This window comes from Vitis riparia, chromosome 16 (genome assembly GCF_004353265.1).
Source record: "Vitis riparia cultivar Riparia Gloire de Montpellier isolate 1030 chromosome 16, EGFV_Vit.rip_1.0, whole genome shotgun sequence".
NCBI classification, from domain to species: domain Eukaryota; kingdom Viridiplantae; phylum Streptophyta; class Magnoliopsida; order Vitales; family Vitaceae; genus Vitis; species Vitis riparia.
In genome coordinates, this window is record NC_048446.1 from 13,696,027 (window position 1) to 13,716,065 (window position 20,039).

At 32.2% G+C, this 20,039-nt stretch overlaps 1 protein-coding gene across 1 annotated transcript; it reads right to left on the reverse strand.

The window, feature by feature from the left end:
• Positions 1–17,761: 17,761 nt before the first annotated feature.
• Positions 17,762–19,776, reverse strand: LOC117933121 (pentatricopeptide repeat-containing protein At4g25270, chloroplastic). Its single transcript, XM_034854510.1, has one exon. It carries the CDS (start codon positions 19,774–19,776, stop codon positions 18,226–18,228), a length of 1,551 nt encoding a protein of 516 aa, XP_034710401.1. The 3' UTR covers positions 17,762–18,225.
• Positions 19,777–20,039: the final 263 nt, after the last annotated feature.

The following is a 20,039-nucleotide window of genomic DNA, read 5'->3' on the forward strand; positions in this document are numbered from 1 at the left end:
TAAAATAATATATATATAATTTATTTTTATTTTTTTCTTCTACTTTTCTTATCTTTCCCTCGCATTTTCCTTCAAACTTGAAGAATCCAGTATAGCTTAAAAGTTTATATTAAAAAAGTAATTTTGAAAACTATTTAAAAAAAATTGAAGTATCAAAAACATTTTTACCACCTCAAATTTTAAAAATATAAGATAAATAAAAACTTTTAAAGTAATATATTCTATTTTTATAAAAAGACTTTTTATTTTAAAAAATGAAAAATAGAAAGTACATCCGAAACATTTGCGTTGTTTTTTAAAAATTGTTTTAAAAAATGGAGAATAAAAAACAATTTTTTAAAAAAAAAATGTGTTTGACAGTGATTCCGAGAAGTGTTTTTAACCTTTCTAGCATTTGAAAATTTTTATACATAAATTTATGGTATTAATAAGTTTATTATTTGAGTTTTAAATCATTTTTAAAAGTTATTATACTTATTAATAAATCCAAAACATTAAATCTAATTTAATTTCAAGTTTATTTGTCTAGTGAAAACAAATAGAGAAATAATAATTTTATGAAAAAGATAAACAATAGAGTTATTTTAAACCAATTTTTATTTATAAATTTGTGGTATTAATAAGTTTATTATTTAAGTTTTAAATTATTTTTAAAAAATAATAGATTTATTAATAAATTCAATATATTAAGTCTTGTTTAATTTGAAGTTAATTTACCTAATGAAAAAATTTGAAAAATAATAATTATATATGGGAGAGAAACTAAAAGTTATTCTCTATTTTAGTTTGTTTTTAAAAACTGGCTGGAAATAGAGAACAATAATTAAATAATATTATAAATTTTTAAAAACTATTTTTTATTTTTAAAAATAAAAAATTATTTTTAAAAATAGAAAATTGTTTTTAGAACTCTGCCAAAGAAGCTCTAACTTCAAGTGCTGGTTTAGTTAAATTTTATTGTTTTAAAAGCAAAAGGCCTGATATGCATTAGTGAAGCTATTCTTTATTTTCAATGTTTTGGATACCATCCGTGAGATATTGATTAACTAAAATCATTATGTTATTAAATCATATTGATAGGTAGTGTGAAAACTTTGAAAAGGCGAGAAACAATCAAAGAAAAGAAAAAGTAAAAAAGTAAAAAAGTAATTGAGAACAGATCGGGAAAAGACTGACTTTGACTCCCTTATGCTACGGTTTTATAAGCTTTCATATTGGCCAAAAGTTCAATTCACACCAACTTTATATTATCATTTACTTAATTTACATCCTTTAACTTATTCTATTTACACACCTTTCTTAGCCTATTGATAGGCTTTGGGCTGTTGTTCAACTTTAGAAGTAAAGACTTAAGAAGGAAGACACGTCTCTCACACGATCACACGACTCGCACGACTCACACTCGTGATGTATACGCCCACATCCACTGGAAATTAACGCAGGAGACTTCGACCATATGTTAAAATTAAGAATAAGTTTTCCAATTTCCATAAAACACTACAAAAGGAGGCCGCGGGTCCACTTAATTTAATTTAGTAGGGGAGTGTGGGGTGGGGGTAATGGTCACAGATGAGGGCTTGGTAGGCCTGCTGAATTTAAGGCTTCGAAAGCCAACTCTATAGGGACAATTTGAAGAAAAAAAAACCATTATTTTCAAAGAATATTTCATAAAATTCGAGGGTTCAAAAATTTTTATGAATGATATGCTCATGTCAGTTTTAATTTGGTCGGCAGACAGGCAAAATTAATTAAATGATGGAAGGTCACAAATGAGGGCTTTGTAGGCCATTTGTATTTTCAAAGGTTTGGAAAGCTGCCCTCCCAAAGTTGTGATATATTCCATTTATATATTCTGCATGGGGCATTGCCATATACACTTTATACCTGAAACAAAATTGTATATGACATGCAGATGACGTATTTTTTTAAGTAATTAGATGTGCATGGGTACATGAGTTTGAGTTTAGTCTCGTAAAGGTGGCCAAATTTGGATTGGAATGAGGAGGCTAGTCAGTATTAGTCTCCCACCAGTGCATGAAGAGTCCAAATAATAAATGATAAAGCCTTTTATAACACTTGTCAAATTAAAGGTTTGGTGTAAATATATTTAATTATTATTAATTTTAATTTTTTTAATTAGTGTAATTATAAATTTATTTTGTTTATAAAATATAGATTTTTAGAAATATTTTGGATTAAAAAAATTAGGTAAGAATGGTTTGTGGGACCCTGCATCCATCCAAACATAAATTCATTTTTCATCCGGATATTAAACCGACAAAGGGCTATACAGGCAACGTTCATATTCATTGCACAAGTAATAAATATATCAAACCGTTATGTCAAGTGCATTTATGGGCATAAACGTCTCACTTAAACTCAAAGATCGTTATTCATAGGGTCAATTACTAGCATCTCAAGTATTAAAGAGACACTTGAAACGTTACAACTCTGTAAAAAGTTACCAAACATTGAGATTCAAGTAAGAAATAAGCTCCTTAAAAAGTTATTGTCCATTTATTCCAAATATTAACTTAAGCTTCGAAGGCTCATCGTTTACTCAGAGGAAGCTAGCTAGAAAAAACATTATTGGTTGTGCACCAACAATTGGTGTCATCTATGGGAAATGAACAAAAAGCCTTAAGTGCATATGGCTAACGTACCTTCTAGAATGCATCCCCATTCAACATAAGTAGATGATCGATTTTGAGAGAATTAGGAGGCATTATGAGACCTCGCATCCATCCAAGTATAAATTCATTTCTCATCCAAGTATAAATTCATTTCTCATCCATGTATCAAATGGACAAAGGGCTATCCGGACAACGTCTATATTCATTATGCAAGTAATAAATATATCAAATCGTTACATCCTGTGCATTTATGAGCATAAACGCTTGACTTAAGCCAAGAAATCATTATTCATTGGGTCAATTACTAGCATTTAAAGTATTAAAGAGACACTCGAGACGTTACAACTCTACCAAGATAAAAAGCTACCAAACATCGATATTCATGTATGAAATAAGCTTCCTAAAAAACTGTTGTCCATCTCTTCAAGATATGAACTTAAGCTTCAAAGGGGCGTACTCAAAAAAATCATCCGAAAACACCTTGTTGTAGGTACACTTGTTCACTCGGATGAACCTAGCTAGAAAAGACATTGTTGGTCGTGCACCAACAATTGGCCCCGTCTATGGAAAACGAAATAAAAGATTCAAGTGTAGATGGCTAATTTACCTCCTGAAACACATCCCCATTCGATAGAGGTGGACGACCAATTCCATGCATGGCAGATCAAAATTGAGAGAAGGTAGGGAGAGAATGAATAGTGCATGCAGTCCCTACTGAGCAACTGAAATAGGAAAACGAAGAGTTACAAGTGCAAATGGGTTTGAGACATTGTGTAAACCAAATGAGCCACCGCATACCTAGCCAAACGACCTTGAAGCGAACCCGAAGTCGGCTACAAGCTTACAAGCACTTAACTAAACCTCTAAAAGTGGAAAAACAAGGCAAATCCAACTACGTGCTTACAAGCACTTAACTAAACCGTTAAAAGTAGAAGAACAACGTCGAATTTAGCCACATGCTTATAAGCACTTAACTAAACTACTAAAAGCAAAAGAACAACACTGAATCTGATGATGTGCTTACAAGTAGTAACTAAACCTCTAAAAGTGGAAAAAACAAAGTCGAATCCGACTATATGCTTACAAGCACTTAACTAAACCGCTAAAAGTGAAAAAACAAAGTTGAATCCAACTATGTGCTTACAAGCACTTAATTAAACCACTAAAAGCGGAAGAACAAAGCTGATGTCGGTTACATGCTTACAAGTACTTAACTAAATCGCTAAAAGTGGAAGAATAAAGCCAAAGTCAACTACATGCTTACAAGCACCTAACTAAACCATTAAAAGTGGAAGAATAAAACCGAAGTTGATTACGTGCTTACAAACACTCAACTAAATTGCTGAAAGTGAAAGGACAAATCAAAACAACATGAGCCTTGGTCCCATTGATTAAAAGAGAAGCCAAAAACAGTGCAAATAAGAAAAAAAAAACTCAAAATCTTATAAAGGTCAAAGGTTAAAACGAATAAACAAACATGTAATATGTATATAAGGCTAGAATGGATCAGCAAATAACTTGTATTTGACTGTTCAAAATGTTGCAAAAGACACAAAAGCCCATAGACCATATAAAGTGTGAAATCCGTATGGCTTAAACGCCCTAAAAAAAAATGTCATAAATATGAAAAATAAAAAAACAGTTACAAAATGCTAGGACTATCTTGCCACAAACCCATCCAACCATAAGTCTATTCAGCCACATTGCTTGACTAAGCTAACTCCAGTCTTATCAAGAACACCTAGCCCGTCTATTGATTGGGCCTTGTCGTCTGACAGTTGAATATCAAAGAAGTCAGGAATTTGGAAGTGAACCTAAAACTCTTGTTTGGACAATTCATCCATAGTGAATCCATTTTGGAATGTTCGAATCAAGAAGCCCTCATTCCGCTCAATTGAGACCTACTACTTGTTAAAGCAACACCTCTTTTATCAATATAGAAAAATATAACAAAGGCCAACTAGACACTTGTGCGAGGGAAGCACAAATGGATTAACTAAATGTCCCCTAGGCTGAGACACAGAAGGCATCAACCCGATATTCTATTGTTGTTAAGTTTAACCCCTTGGACGGCTCAAAGTTGTCTAGAAAGTATCGACTACTCAAAGACAACCGAAAAATTATTAATTGGACAAAATTCATGCTTTGGCTTTGAAAAGCCCTCACAAACCCTCACAAATCAAGCAAAACGCCCTCACAAATCACAACTTAAACAAAACTATGCAGAGACCCTAGCATAATGCTGATAAAAGTAAGAAGTATTTGAACGAAAGAGGAAGAAACCTAACCTAGAAGAACAAAACAGAGGTATTTTGGAACCAATGGCGAGGTTGCAGTGACATCGATGGCAAACTGGTGATAATATCGATGATGAAAATAATAGCAACGGAGTCCCTAAATACAACCGCAAGAAAAAACCCAATCCAAACAAGAGATTGAAATCAAATGGCCAAAATGGCATTTAAATAGGTTAAAAAATGAGCACAATGATCAAGGCATTTGAAGAGACCTATTGCTTGTCAGCCTCCATAATCATGTGTTGCCTCGAACCCTACACATCGAACATGTGTCCCTTTGGCATCAAAACACAAATTTGAAAACTTTTCCAACAAGCAAACTGATAGTAAATTCTCTCCAACCACCCGTCTAGTTTTTAGACGAATCTAGCCGAGAGAATTAGGAGGCATTGTGGGATCCCACATCCATCCAAAACATAAATCCATTTCTCGTCTAAGTATCAGATGGAGAAAGGGCTATTCGGACAACATCTATATTCATTGTGCAAGTAATAAATATATCGAACCGTTACACTATGTGCATTTATAAGTATAAACGTCTTACTTAAACTTAGAAACCATTATCTACAGGACCAATTACTAACATTTAAAGTATTAAAAAGATATTTGAAATGTTACAACTCTGTCAAAATAAAAAGCTGCCAGACATCGAGATTCAAGTATGAAATAAGCTCCCTAAAAAACTATTACCCATCTCTTCCAAATATTAACTTAAGTTTCGAAGGTGCATGCCCAAAAAAACTATTCAGACACACCCTATTGTAGGTACGCTTGTCGTTCACTCAGAGGAAGTAAGTCGGAAAAGACATCATTGACCATGCACCAACATGGTTAATAATTCTTCAAAAAAAAAAAAAATTTCTAAAAAGTAAATTTTATATATGAAATAAATATATAAAAAGTACCAATCGATGATATTTAAAACTTGTGATATTTTAATTTATAAAAGTACTAACAGATAGTATTTAAAACTTGTGATATTTTAATATATTTACACTAAATCCAAGAAGGTGTAAATGAAATTAACCCACTAATAAATTGAATGTGGATACTCTACCCTTATGCCTTATACGTGGTACTCAACAAATTTCTTGAGAAATTTGAAAAAATTAGATAAAGAATCAAAATTTTGATAATCCAAATTGTCTAAATTCTATAGACAATTTAAAAGTATCAAATGTAAGTCTAAGAAAGAAAAGATGCCAGCAATTTTTGTTATTGAAAATGATGTGCCCATGTTGTAAAACATGGATGTCGTGCAAGGCATAGAATTTGACACAAACTCTACATGACCCAGTTGTAATTAGGCGACAACTGAAATAAGAAATCAAAGGAAATCACGCCTAGCAAATTAAAAATTGGACGTAAACCATTGATGTGATAAACTGATAATGATGTATTTCAATTCAATTAAAGTATGCTAATCTTTTGCACGAAAGCCAAGGCATAAAAATAAGAACAAATCCCTTGAATCAATGAACAGCCAAAAATTCGGCTACGTGATATATTATGATTTTAATTTTTAGTAATGGGGCTGTCCAAATCAAATGATCGGTGGAAAATTTAATTATAATATATGAAATTAAAAATGAAGAAGTATAGATAATTTTGGGCACAATAGTTTTCGTGCATGCATTTGAATACTTTCAATAGTTTAAGGCAACAAAATAGTTAAACTAAGTAATGGGGTCTCTCAAATGAAGAAGGACACAAATTTGTAATGAAATTTCTTTTAATATATATTTAGGAAAAAAACCAAGGTTTTTATTTTGTTTTTAGTGAATTTTAGATCTTAGTTGTTGAAAGTATATTATAAAATCTGAATCATTGAATAAAAACAAAAACCGAGACAAGATATAAAAGAATAAATTATGTGTATGAAATGAAATTATGTTATAAAATAATGAGAACAAGATATAAAACAATGAATTAAAATATGATATATAATAATGACATGAAAAGTCACATGTTACCAAACCTAATTGTTCTAATATTATAATTGGATTCATATTTATATAAGTGAACACATGATTATAAATTAGGGATGGTTACGGACCTAATCTTATTTAAATCATTAAAAAAATTAAATGGGACATGACTGGTATGATAATTTATCATACTTATCTCACCTCATCCCATTTAATATATATATATATATATATATATATATATATATATATATATATATATATATATATTTTTTTAAAACTTTTATTTTTTTAAAAAAATTTAATTTTTAAAAAAACTTTAATTACATTAAAATAAATATATTTTATAAATAATTAAAATATTATAATTTTTTATAACTTATTTTATTGAAAAGTATTTTATTATTATATATATTAAAAATATGAAAATTAAAATTAAATTAAATTAATTTATAAAATTAATTTTATATATAATCGGGGCGAGTGGGAAGGGGGTAAGGCAATATTCGAACCTATCGTCTACCCGTCTCGAGTTTTTTTTAAAAAAAATCTCAACCCCATTCCTAATCCATTTATTTAAATTTCAAATCTATCCCATTATGGAGTAAGGCACGATGGATACCCGAAAAAAACCCATTCGAGACTTATAATTTATTGTATATTTAAAATACTTTTAATTTATTTTTAACTTAAATATAAAATGAGTAAAAATAAAAATATTTACTAAAGAAAGAGCAATGCATTTGACATACCAAATATGACATTTCCTACCTAGGTGCAACAAAATTTAAATCTAACATGCATCTAGGTTAATTTGTGAATAAATTTGTACTAAAATTATGCTATATCAATCTTCAAAAATTTTCAAATTGTTGTGACATAAGTACTCCAATTAAATAAATCTAATATATTAAAAATAAAAACACTAAATAATTTTGGTACTTATTTTTAATTAAGAAATAATATTAGATATAATAAACTAACTCAACTAAATTAAAATAATAATAATAATATTATTAATAATAATAATAAAACCAATACTTTTAGTAATGATTGAAAGGTAATCAAATCCTTGTTATTTTAAATTACTTGACACCCAAATAAATGTCTTGATGAGTCTCATTCTACTTTTGCTTTTATTCAAAACTTAAAGAATAAAGAAATTCAATAAATTCAAATTCCACACCCCTTTAATAAGTTTCGTTTCCACTAAGACAAAACCCATCCACCTTTTTTGAAGACAGCTGACATTTAAAGCAAAGGAGAATTCTCTTTGTATTTTCTTTAGATTAAATATACCTTTTTTTATTAAAAGAAACCAATGATGTAACATGGGCAACGATTCTTCACCCATCACCTATCCTATCCAAATCATAACGTCAACCTTCTTTTTCTCTTCTTTTTCTCGGTTTCTTTACCTCATTTTCTTTCCTTCCAAACCCTAATCTTATAAAAAGTGTATAAGAAATTTAGAAAAGCAGGTGATTGTCTTATGCTACAGGAGTTGGGAGTGTGGTAGGACAGAGTGATGTTTGGAATATTTTGTTTGCTGCCTTTGCCGTTGTTTGTATATATTAAGAGCTTGATTCCCATTTTAAATATGACAGGGTTGGGCTGCCCGTCTTCTTTTCTTTAATATTTTTTAATGTGACAAAAAGATATATAACATGCCCTTTGATTTTTTGTAATGGCTTTATTCCCATGCTCGATCGATACCACTTGGTTTTTCCAAATGGTTGGGCTGCCTTTCATCTCATCCTTATCTTGCTGAGAATTTAAAACTCTTTGTTGATAAGGTTGCTAAGGGAATGAGCAACATTAACTCTAAAAATTATAGAATACTATATGCGCTCAATAAGCATAGTAGAGAAGCAAGTTGAGTGGATCTTCAATGGAGGGAGATTAATTGAATTTTTTTAAATAAAAATAATAAATACGTGTGTTCAAGTTTTGACCCATTTCTTGAAATTATATTTGAAATTTGTTATCATCACCTCTCCTTTGTTGGTCCCTAGACTGGGCAGTTCTTGATGGGAAGTTTCTCCTATTATCCTATAAGGTGAGCAATAGTCGGATTTGGTTTTTACTTCCTTCAAGATTTAAGATCTTCTAGCATGACATATTCCGTTGCTTTTGAGAAGAGCCCCTCAATGTTGGTTGGTGGAGACTTAGAAAGTGACAGGAATAGGTCGAACCTTTCTTTTGGTCCTTCCTCAAAGCCCATTACTATCGCTTGCATTGTGCATCCTCTTACTTAAAAGAGAACTTGTGTTAAATTATTGTATATGTTGTGTAATGGAAACTTTAATACAAATAATATTAGTTTAAGAATATAAAGTTAAAATAATTTATGGTTCGAACAATTATATTTATATCTACAGATGGGAAAGAATCTTTCCACTAAATCATAAAAAATATTACAGAAATAAATTAAATACAATTATTGAGTTTTTGAAATATTTTATATATTTCCCCACTCCTTGTATCCATACCCTAAACCATGAATCCTCGTATCTCCGTCCACCTCGTATAATGCATGTCTATCTCCATCTCATAACTTTTTCCCCTTCATGACTTATAATATTTATAGAGATGTTCCCAATAACTTTCCTTATTCTATAAAAGAATCTAATATAATAATAATATATCAATTAGGAAAATATTCTTTACACAAATGAATCTATGTTAATTAGGAATTTGAGACATTTAAACAATCTCCACCTTTGATCAAATTCCATCAAGTCAATCTTCATCTCTATATGATACATTTTTTTGCATCACATCCTAACAAAAGAATAATCGACTTCACTTTCAACTAAAATATCATTTATCATCGTCTTGTATACTCCATTTTCTTCAATTCTTCCAAAGATTTTTAACCTGGGCTTTGGTACTAGTTTGTTGTGCCAATGGAAGATTAGATATTAGTTTGTTGTACCAACAAAAGCTTTAATGCAAACAATATTAGTTTCAGAACACAAAAATAAAACAATTCACATGAAGGTATATGAGGTTTTAATGTGGTTCGACCAACCATACCTATATCCATGGATAAGAGAGAATCTTTTCACTATATCATAGAGGACAAAACCAGATACAATTATTGGGATTCCAAAACATCTCATATTTCTCTACTCCTTATATCTACATTTTGAACCACGAGCCCTTTCACTCCACCAAGTGTGTCATATTCTTCCTCATATCTTTATCCACTTTGTATAATCTTTACAAGTTCATCTCTATTTTATAACTTTTTCCCCCTTATAACTTAAAATATTTATATAGATATTCCTAATAACTTTCCTTATTTTATAAGAAAATATAATATTTCAATAATATATCAACTAGGTAATTATTTTTTACAAAAAGGAAACTATACTAATTAGGAATTCGAGACACATTCAAACAGTATGTTTGCTTGTATTGATTCCCTAATGGTTTTCTATACTTGGAATAGGGCTTCTAGCCTTTTTTTTTTTTTTTGTTGCATTGAGTGAATGTATTGGACAATAAAAATAACTCATAATTCCTTGAAGTTTGAAATTGAGTTGAGTGGCAATTGGTGGAACCACATAAGGGTTGGTCCCTATAGGCTCGATGAGAAGACTTTGTGGAGTAACATTCATTCCCTTACATGAGGATCATCATCTGTCAAACATACGATGGTGGAACCACATAAGGGTTGGTCCTTATAGGCTAGATGAGAAGACTTTGTGGAGTAACATTCATTCCTTTACATGAGGATCATCATTTGTCAAACACGCGATGGTGGAACCACATAAGGGTTGGTCCCTATAGGCTAGATGAGAAGACTTTGTGGAGTAACATTCATTCCTTACACGAGGATCATCATTTGTCAAACATGCGATAGGTGTTCTACTTTGTTGCCTATCCCATTGAACATGTTGAATATAAGGATTCCAAATCCTCTAGGCATCTTCTCCCTAAGGATAGCCTTAATGAATGGTGTGGTGATGATATCACATACTACTTGTAAGGCAAGGGGCTCAATGAAGCATGACAAGTATGTGGGTTTACCACCATAGTTTGGTGGGCGCTTTTTCTTCCCCTTGTGGCTTGGGGCTACGTCATGCTCAATTGGAGTTGATGGTCCCCCGCTCTAGTAAGTGGCTCCTTTGATTTCCTATTTCCTTAATTAAGCTTCTTCATGATGGTTGTGGATTAGAAGGGCTCAGGCACCTACTATCTTCTTGTGGTTCCTTTCCTAGTTGACTATTTTCATGGACGATTTTTTCATTGTACCTATTGTTACCAAACCTAATTGTTCTAGTATTATAATTGGATTTATATTTATATAAGTGAACACATGATTATAAATTAGGGATGACTACGGAACAGGTTACCCCTATTCTAACATAATCTTATTTGAATCATTAAAAAAATTAAACGAGAGGGGGCTAGTATTATAATTTATCATACTTATTTCACCTCATCCCGTTTCAGAGATAATATTGTTTCCAATAAAGTAGAAATCCAGAAATATGTTCACGAATACCATCAATATCTACTGGAGGGGCAGCAATGAAGGCGATAATAAATGCAAAAGTTGCGGTCAATAAGGTTGGGATCATCTAACATTTAAAAAAAAAAAAAACTTTTATTTTTTAAAAAAAAAATTTGTAAAATTTTAATTACATTAAAATAAATATATTTTATAAATAATTAAAATATTATAATTTTTTTATATCTTATTTTATTGAAAAGTATTTTATTATTATATATATTAAAAATATGAAAATTAAATTAAATTAAATTAAATTATAAAATTAATTTTATATATAATCGGGGCAAGTGTGAAAGGGTAAGGCAATATCCTTATCGTCTACTGTGTCGAGTTTTTTTTAAAAAAAAACTCAACCCCATCCCTAATCCATTTATTTAAATTTCAAATATATCCCATTATGGAGTAAAGTACGAGATATCCGAAAAAAACCCACTCGAGACTTATAATTTATTGTATATTTAAAATATTTTTAATTTATTTTTAACTTAAATATAAAATGAGTAAAAATAAAAATATTTGCTAAAGAAAGAGCAATGCATTTGACATATCAAATATGACATTTCCTACCTAGGTGCAACAAAATTTAAATCTAACATGCATCTAGGCTAATTTGTGAATAACTTTGTACTAAAATTATGCTACATCAATCTTCAAAAATTTTCAAATTGTTGTGACATAAGTACTCCAATTAAATAAATCTAATATATTAAAAATAAAAACACTAAATAATTTTGGTATTTATTTTTAATTAAAAAATAATATTAGATATAATAAACTAACTCAACTAAAAAAAAAAAAAAAAACCAATACTTTTAGTAATGATTGAAAAGTAATCAAATCCTTGTTATTTTAAATTACTTATCACCCGAATAAATATGTCTTGATGAGTCTCATTCGACTTTCGCTTTTATTCAAAACTTAAAGAATAAAGAAATTCAATAAATTCAAATTCCACACCCCTTTAATAGGTTTCGTTTCCACTTAGACAAAACCCGTCCACCTTTTTTGAAGACAGCTGACATTTAAAGCAAAGGAGAATTCTCTGTGTATTTTCTTTAGATTAAATATACCTTTTTTTATTAAAAGAAACCAATGATGTAACATGGGCAACGATTCTTCACCCATCACGTATCGTATCCAAATCATAACTTCAACCTTCTTTCGTCTTCTTTTTCTCGGTTTCTTTACCTCATTTTCTTTCCTTCCAAACCCTAATCTTATAAAAAGTGTATAAGAAATTTAGAAAAGCAGGTGATTGTCTTATCCTACAAGAGTTGGGACTGTGGTAGGACAGAGTGATGTTTGGAATATTTTGTTTGCTGCCTTTGCCGATGTTTGTATATATTAAGAGCTTGATTCCCATTTTAAATATGACAGGGTTGGGCTGCCCGTCTTCTTTTCTTTAATATTTTTTAATGTGACAAAAAGATATATAGCATGCCCTTTGATTTTTTGTAATGGCTTTATTCCCATGCTCGATCGATACCACTTGGTTTTTCCAAATGGTTGGGCTGCCTTTCATCTCATCCTTATCTTGCTCAGAATTTCAAAACTCTTTGTTGATAAGGTTGCTAAGGGAATGAGCAACATTAACTCTAAAAATTATAGAATACTATATGCGCTCAATAAGCATAGTAGAGAAGCAAGTTGAGTGGATCTTCAATGGAGGGAGATTAATTGAATTTTTTTAAATAAAAATAATAAATAAGTGTGTTCAAGTTTTGACCCATTTCTTGAAATTATATTTGAAATTTGTTATCATCACCTCTCCTTTGTTGGTCCCTAGACTAGGCAGTTCTTGATGGGAAGTTTCTCCTATTATCCTATAAGGTGAGCAATAGTCGGATTTGGTTTTTACTTCCTTCAAGATTTAAGATCTTCTAGCATGACATATTCCGTTGCTTTTGAGAAGAGCCCCTCAATGTTGGTTGGTGGAGACTTGGAAAGTGACAGGAATAGGTCGAACCTTTCTTTTGGTCCTTCCTCAAAGGCCCATTACTATCGCTTGCATTGTGCATCCTCTTACTTAAAGAGAACTTGTGTTAAATTATTGTATATGTTGTGTAATGGAAGCTTTAATACAAATAATATTAGTTTAAGAATACAAAGTTAAAATAATTTATGGTTGGATCAATTATATCTATATCTACGGATGAAAAAGAATCTTTCCATTAAATCATAAAAAATATTATAAAGAATAAATTAAATACAATTATTGAGTTTTTGAAACATTTTATATTTCTCCACTCCTTGTATCCATACCTTGAATCATGAATCCTCATATCTCCATCCACCTCGTATAATGTCTATCTCCATCTCATAACTTTTTTCCTTTCATGACTTAGAATATTTATAGAGATATTCTTAATAACTTTCCTTATTTTATAAGAGAATCTAATATAATAATAATATATTAATTGGGGAAATATTCTTTACACAAATGAATCTATGTTAATTAGGAATTTGAGACATTTAAACAATCTCCGCCTTTGATCAAATTCCATCAAATCAATCTTCATCTCTATATGATATATTTTTTTGCATCACATCCTAACAAAAGAATAATCGACTTCACTTTCAACTAAAATATCATTTATCATCATCTTGTATACTCTATTCTCTTCAGTTCTTCCAAAGTTTTTTAACCTAGGCTTTGGTACTAGTTTGTTGTGCCAATGGAAGATCTGATACCAGTTTGTTGTACTAACGAAAGCTTTAATGCAAACAATATTAGTTTAAAAACACAAAAATAAAACAATTCACACAAAGGTATATGAGGTTTTAATGTGGTTTGACCAACCATACCTATATTCATGGATAAGAGAGAATCTTTCCACTATATCATAGAGGACAAAACCAAATACAACTATTGGGATTTCAAAACATCTCATATTTCTCTACTCCTTATAACTACATTTTGAACCATGAGTCCTCTCACTCCACCAAGTGTGTCATATTCTTCCTCACATCTCTATCCACTTTGTATAATCTTTACAAGTTCATCTTTATTTTAGTGAATGTATTGGACAATAAAAATAGCTCATAATTCCTTGAAGTTTGAAATTGAGTTGAGTGGCAATTGGTGGAACCACGTAAGGGTTGGTCCCTATAGCCTAGATGAGAAGACTTTGTGGAGTAACATTCATTCCCTTACATGAGGATCATCATTTGTCAAACATGCGATGGTGGAACCACATAAGGGTTGGTCCCTATAGGCTAGATGAGAAGACTTTGTGGAGTAACATTCACTCCCTTACATGAGGATCATCATTTATCAAACATGCAATGGTGGAACCACATAAGGGTTGGTCCCTATAGGCTAGATGAGAAGACTTTGTGGAGTAACATTCATTCCCTTACATGAGGATCATCATTTGTCAAACATGCGATAGGTGTTCTAATTTGTTGCCTATCCCATTGAACATGTTGAATATAAGAATTCCAAATCCTCTAGGCATCTTCTCCCTAAGGATAACCTTAATGAATGGTGTGGTGATGATATCACATACTGCTTGTAAGGTAAGGGGCTCAATGAAGCATGACAAGTATGTGGGTTTACCACCATAGTTTGGTGGGCGCTTTTTCTTCCCCTTGTTGGGGCTACGTCATGCTCAATTGGAGTTGATGGTCTCCCACTCTAGTAAGTGGCTCCTTTGATTTCCTATTTCCTTAATTAAGCTTCTTCATGATGGTTGTGGATTAGAAGGGCTCAAGCACTTACTATCTTCTTGTGGTTCCCGTTTTAGTTGACCATTTTCATGGACGAGTTTTTCATTGTACCTATTTAACTCTATGAGTTAGCTTGTTGTTTCTTCCTTTTTCTCTTTGAAATCTATGTTCCATTTTATTTTTATTTATTTTTGGATCCATGATAACTAAGGATCATCACAAGGATGCATGTTGTTAGTTCATGTGTATATTGTGACTAAGTTGATCAAATGAGGATTTTTCTATAGACGAAGCCAATCCATTGAATCCTCCTCCAAGTAAGGTCGAATTGGGCATCTGCTTCCTCTTATGGATCAAAGAGATAGATAGGTGAAAAAGGAATGGATTGATTAAGTTAACCCTCTATAATGGTCAAGTTAGTCATAAAGCGAAGTAAAGAACAATACATAAAAAAATGGAATTGTTTGTGTGCATCGTGTTTTGAAATTAGGATCTACTTTTATAGTTGTTTTTTGGCAGGTTGATTATGGGAAGGCAATATTGAGAGACATCGGTTATGAATCACCCTAAATGATATCTATTATATCCATCTTTAAGCTCTATCTTTTATGTAATGATAGTTGGATGACCTCTACAGTTTTGGTTATTATGTGGTTATTGCGGGTCATGACTATTATGTAGTTAATTATGTGAAGGTTCTCCTCTTTACAAGGTTGCATATCGCAAGTGGATGGTTGTACTTTGTGAATGGAGGTCAACCCTTACATGGGGACTACCCTAGGTCCCTAGTTGTGGCATAATGGTGGCAATAGTTTGGTCCTATATATCCATTGTATTGCAATGTGGTAGATCCCCAGATGGCATCATGGCATATGGTGTATGGGAGTAGTGCATCATTTTTTGACTTTACTACATGACCAAGTATATTCATATCCCTAAAATTATCAAACAAAGTCTTGGGATTTGAACCTAAACCTTCATAATAAGGGAAAAAGAAATGCTAAGTGCAAGTTACATATCCTTTTGAAGAAATTGGATAAGGTGCTCATCAAATAGTACTTTTGGAAGGCCGTTATTCTACAAAGATTAAGCACGTTCTTGTTATTGGCTTGTTTGACCCATGAACATTCATGAATTATGCTTGTAACCATCCCTTAAAAAAGCTAAACAACTTTAGGGTTTGTGCTAAACAACTTGCTCTTTTTATAATGTTTGGTTCGGGAAAATGTTAGAGAAAGAAAAAAATTACTAGGAATAATAATATTCTCATATTTGATTTTAGGATCAAATTTAAAAGGGACAACAATCTTTAATTTGGAAATCTAACCCCAAGTCTAAAAATACTCATTTTTTTTATTTATAAAAATAGCCTCATTTTTTTCTTGTAAAAATAATATTTCCTATTAAAACTTAAATATAAATAATATAATGATTGAAGGGCTTCTGGTAAAAAAATGGGTTACTTTTCAAGTTTAAATATGGAAGGGGTTAGATTTACAAAATTGGGTTCATTTTATCATTTTTAATCGATTAGTTCTTGATTTTGTTAAAAAAAAAAAAGACAAAAAAAAAAAAATCAAATATAACTAAATTTCATAATAAACTTACATATTTTTAAATTATTTAATATTTATGTAGAAGAATTAGGATAAATAAAAATAATTTGAAAGAACATATAAAAATAATTTTGTGATTTTAAATCTAAAATTTTGGAACAACCAAACATAACATTTTGGTTTCAAACCTCTCGGTGTGTACTCTTTTTTTTCCCCACTCTAGACCCCTATCTTCTAGAAAGAAGTCTGAATTCAGTTTTCAGCTGAAACTTTGACAAATGTACATAGAAGAGATTCCATTTTCAAAATCTTTCCTTTTCTTTCAATCCAACTACTAGAGTGAGCATGGGGATACCGCCATTCATCTTGGGATGGTCTAGCTAATGAGTCCTTGTGCAATACACTACACATGGTAAGGGTGCAGAACGTTATAGGGGCATTGGTGAGTGCAAAACACATCCAAAACAAGAGAAATCCACCCATTCATGTGGCCTCCCTATCATTTACATGTTAGTAATTGAAAAAAAAATTACTTTTGTACCTTTCACCCTTCCTGAATATTGGTACGAAATAACGATGATAGACAATAAAAAAAACAGTATAAGAACACATAGATTTACGTGGAAAACCCTTAACAAGAAAAAACATGGATAAAGGAGAAGAATATTCACCTTATTAACAATTGGTACAAAAAGAGGAGAGATGCAAGCGGTTACTGCATAGACATTAACATCATGACTCTAAATCCTATACATCATCGCTTATATATTTATGTGTGTGTGTGTGAGAGAGAGAGAGAGAGTAATAAATAAAGCAGGTCAAACCTAAATCCTATGAGGCCGATCCCTTCGCTACCACTACAGACCCTCCAAAAAATCTCATAATTTTAGCTTCACCACCTATGTCACACTGTGGACTTTTCGAGTCGGACCAAATTAAAATTCAGGTCACCAAACTCTAACATATACCTATAAGAAGATAACTTCTCTTATCTTTCACAATTTTTGGAAGTGGTTTTGTTCCATGCTCAATTATACAGGGTCCTTGCATCCTTATTTTTCTTATCTATCTTAATTTTTTTTCCCTTTTCTTGGTGAGTTTTAAGAACTATTAACTGATATATGTTAATGGGGTCAAGTTAAGGTACCATGAATTTGAAAAGGAAAAGCAAGGAAGAACTTAAGTAAACCAAACTGACCACAATCATGTAAGACCTCGCTCGCTGATGTAAATGCCCTCAATCTGGAAAGTTAGAACCAAAATTTAACTTTGAATTTCCAGGATGGATGGACATAAAAAAGTTGGGAAAGCTTCTTCATTTACAATGGAGAAGTGTAGAATTTGTTCCCCTGATCCATCTTCTTTGTGCTCAATTTAGATTTGTGAGATTTTGGAACTTTCTGACCACCTACTCATATGGGTAGATTTCTTGCGTGTTGATATTCTGAAATCATCTATTTTCTGAAAGAACCAATGAGAAGCACACTCATTCTCTGCCATATTAGTGCCTGGTTGAAGGAGATACCAATTCAATGGGTCGATAGTCCTGCTCCCAAGTTGGATTTTCTCCTCTCAATCAGCCTTAAAATTACAGTTCTGATTGTATAAACCTTCATATTAGTATAATGAATCAAATCCTCTATCTGCCATCATTTTTCTCACTTTCTCCACATCCTCCAATCTACCCACATTGCGGTAAATATTCATCAAAAGCTCAAAATTATGTTCATTATCCGGCTCCAGCTCAAAAAGACACTCTGCAGCTATCTTTCCAATATCTACATTGTGATGAAGGTAACAAGCATACAACAAGGCTCCCCACACAGTCGGACCGGCCACAAACTCCATTCTCTTCTCAATGATTTCATAGGCTTCCTCAATCAATCCTGCTCTTCCATATAGATTCACCATACATGCATAGTGCTCCATGCTTGGAATCATTCCATAGTCCTCTCTCATCATCGAAAATAACCCTTCCCCATCCTTAACCAAACCTAAATGGGCACAAGCAGATAGTAATGACACAAATGTAACCACATCTGGCAGCACATCAGCCTTCTGCATCCGTGAAAAATATGTTATAGCTTTCAGGTCTTTCCGGTGAGCAGATATTATAGAATTCCATGACACAACATCCCTTTCCGGCATGTGATCAAACAACCAACAAGCTTGATCTAATTTCCCGTGATTTGAGTACAGAACAATCAAAGAATTAGCAATAGATAAATTCCACTGAACTCCACGCCGAAGAACCCATCCATGAATTTGCCCAGCTAGTTTTAGTGATGGCACGCCAGTGACAACAGTAGATATAGCAACAGCATCCGGCTCAAATCCATATTGAAGCATCCGGCGGAAGATGCTCAATGCCTGCAAAGGAAGCCCATGACGAATGTAGGCTGTTAACATCGAATTCCACGAAACCGAGTCCCTGCACACAATCTTATCAAACACCTTACGAGCCTTCACAATGTCACCACACTTGGCATACATGTCAACAAGCGCATTGAGCACAAACCCATCATCCGCAAAGCCACAACGAACAACATGCCGGTGCACCTCTTCCCCTACCGAAATCGACCCAATTCCTCCACAAGCTTTCAACACTCGTGGAAACGTGAACCGGTCCGGCACAACACCCTCTTCCTCCATCTGAAAGTAAAGTGCCATGGCATCTTCATACAGACCCAGTTCAGCGTACCCAGATATCAACGAATTCCAAGCAAACGCCGAGCGATTTCGCCTAGACATTTGATCGAACAGTCGATGGGCTTCCTCAATCCGCCCAATTGACGCATACAACCTAAGCAACTTGGATGAAAGAGCAACACTTTTACGTAAGAGGCTGGTGGGTATAAGGCGGTGAATTCGGATACCATGATCAAAGGCCTGTAATTGGAAACAAGTCTCAAGAAGCGAAGAAAAGATCTGGGCATCGACTGTAATGCCGTCTTGTATAGAGGCCTGGAGGTCGTGGAGAAGGGCTTCAAGGGCTTGAAGTTTGGTGTGATTGCGGGGTTTGTGATTGATTAAGAGTGGCGTTGGGGATGATTTCGGGAAAACGAGGTTGGGTTTTGTGTTTCGATGAAATTGTTTTTGCTTTTGCAGTTGGGTCTTGTTTATTTTCAGAGATTTGTGGAGACACAGAGGCTGTGTTGCAGTCAGCATTTCTGTTTTTCACCCCTAAAATGTAGTGTTAACACATTCTCTGTATCATTTGTATTCTTCCATTTCCAAATAAGAAAATTTGTTTTAATTTTGCTGTAATATATCATTAACAAAATTTTTCTTTTTTTTTTCTTGGCCTTTTTCCATTCCCGAAAATGATTTCGCACATTTCATCAAAATTAATACCAACTAGTAAGATATTAGAATTCAAGTAATTGTTTTTTAAATTTTTATTAAAAATAATTTACTTTCAAACTTTAAGT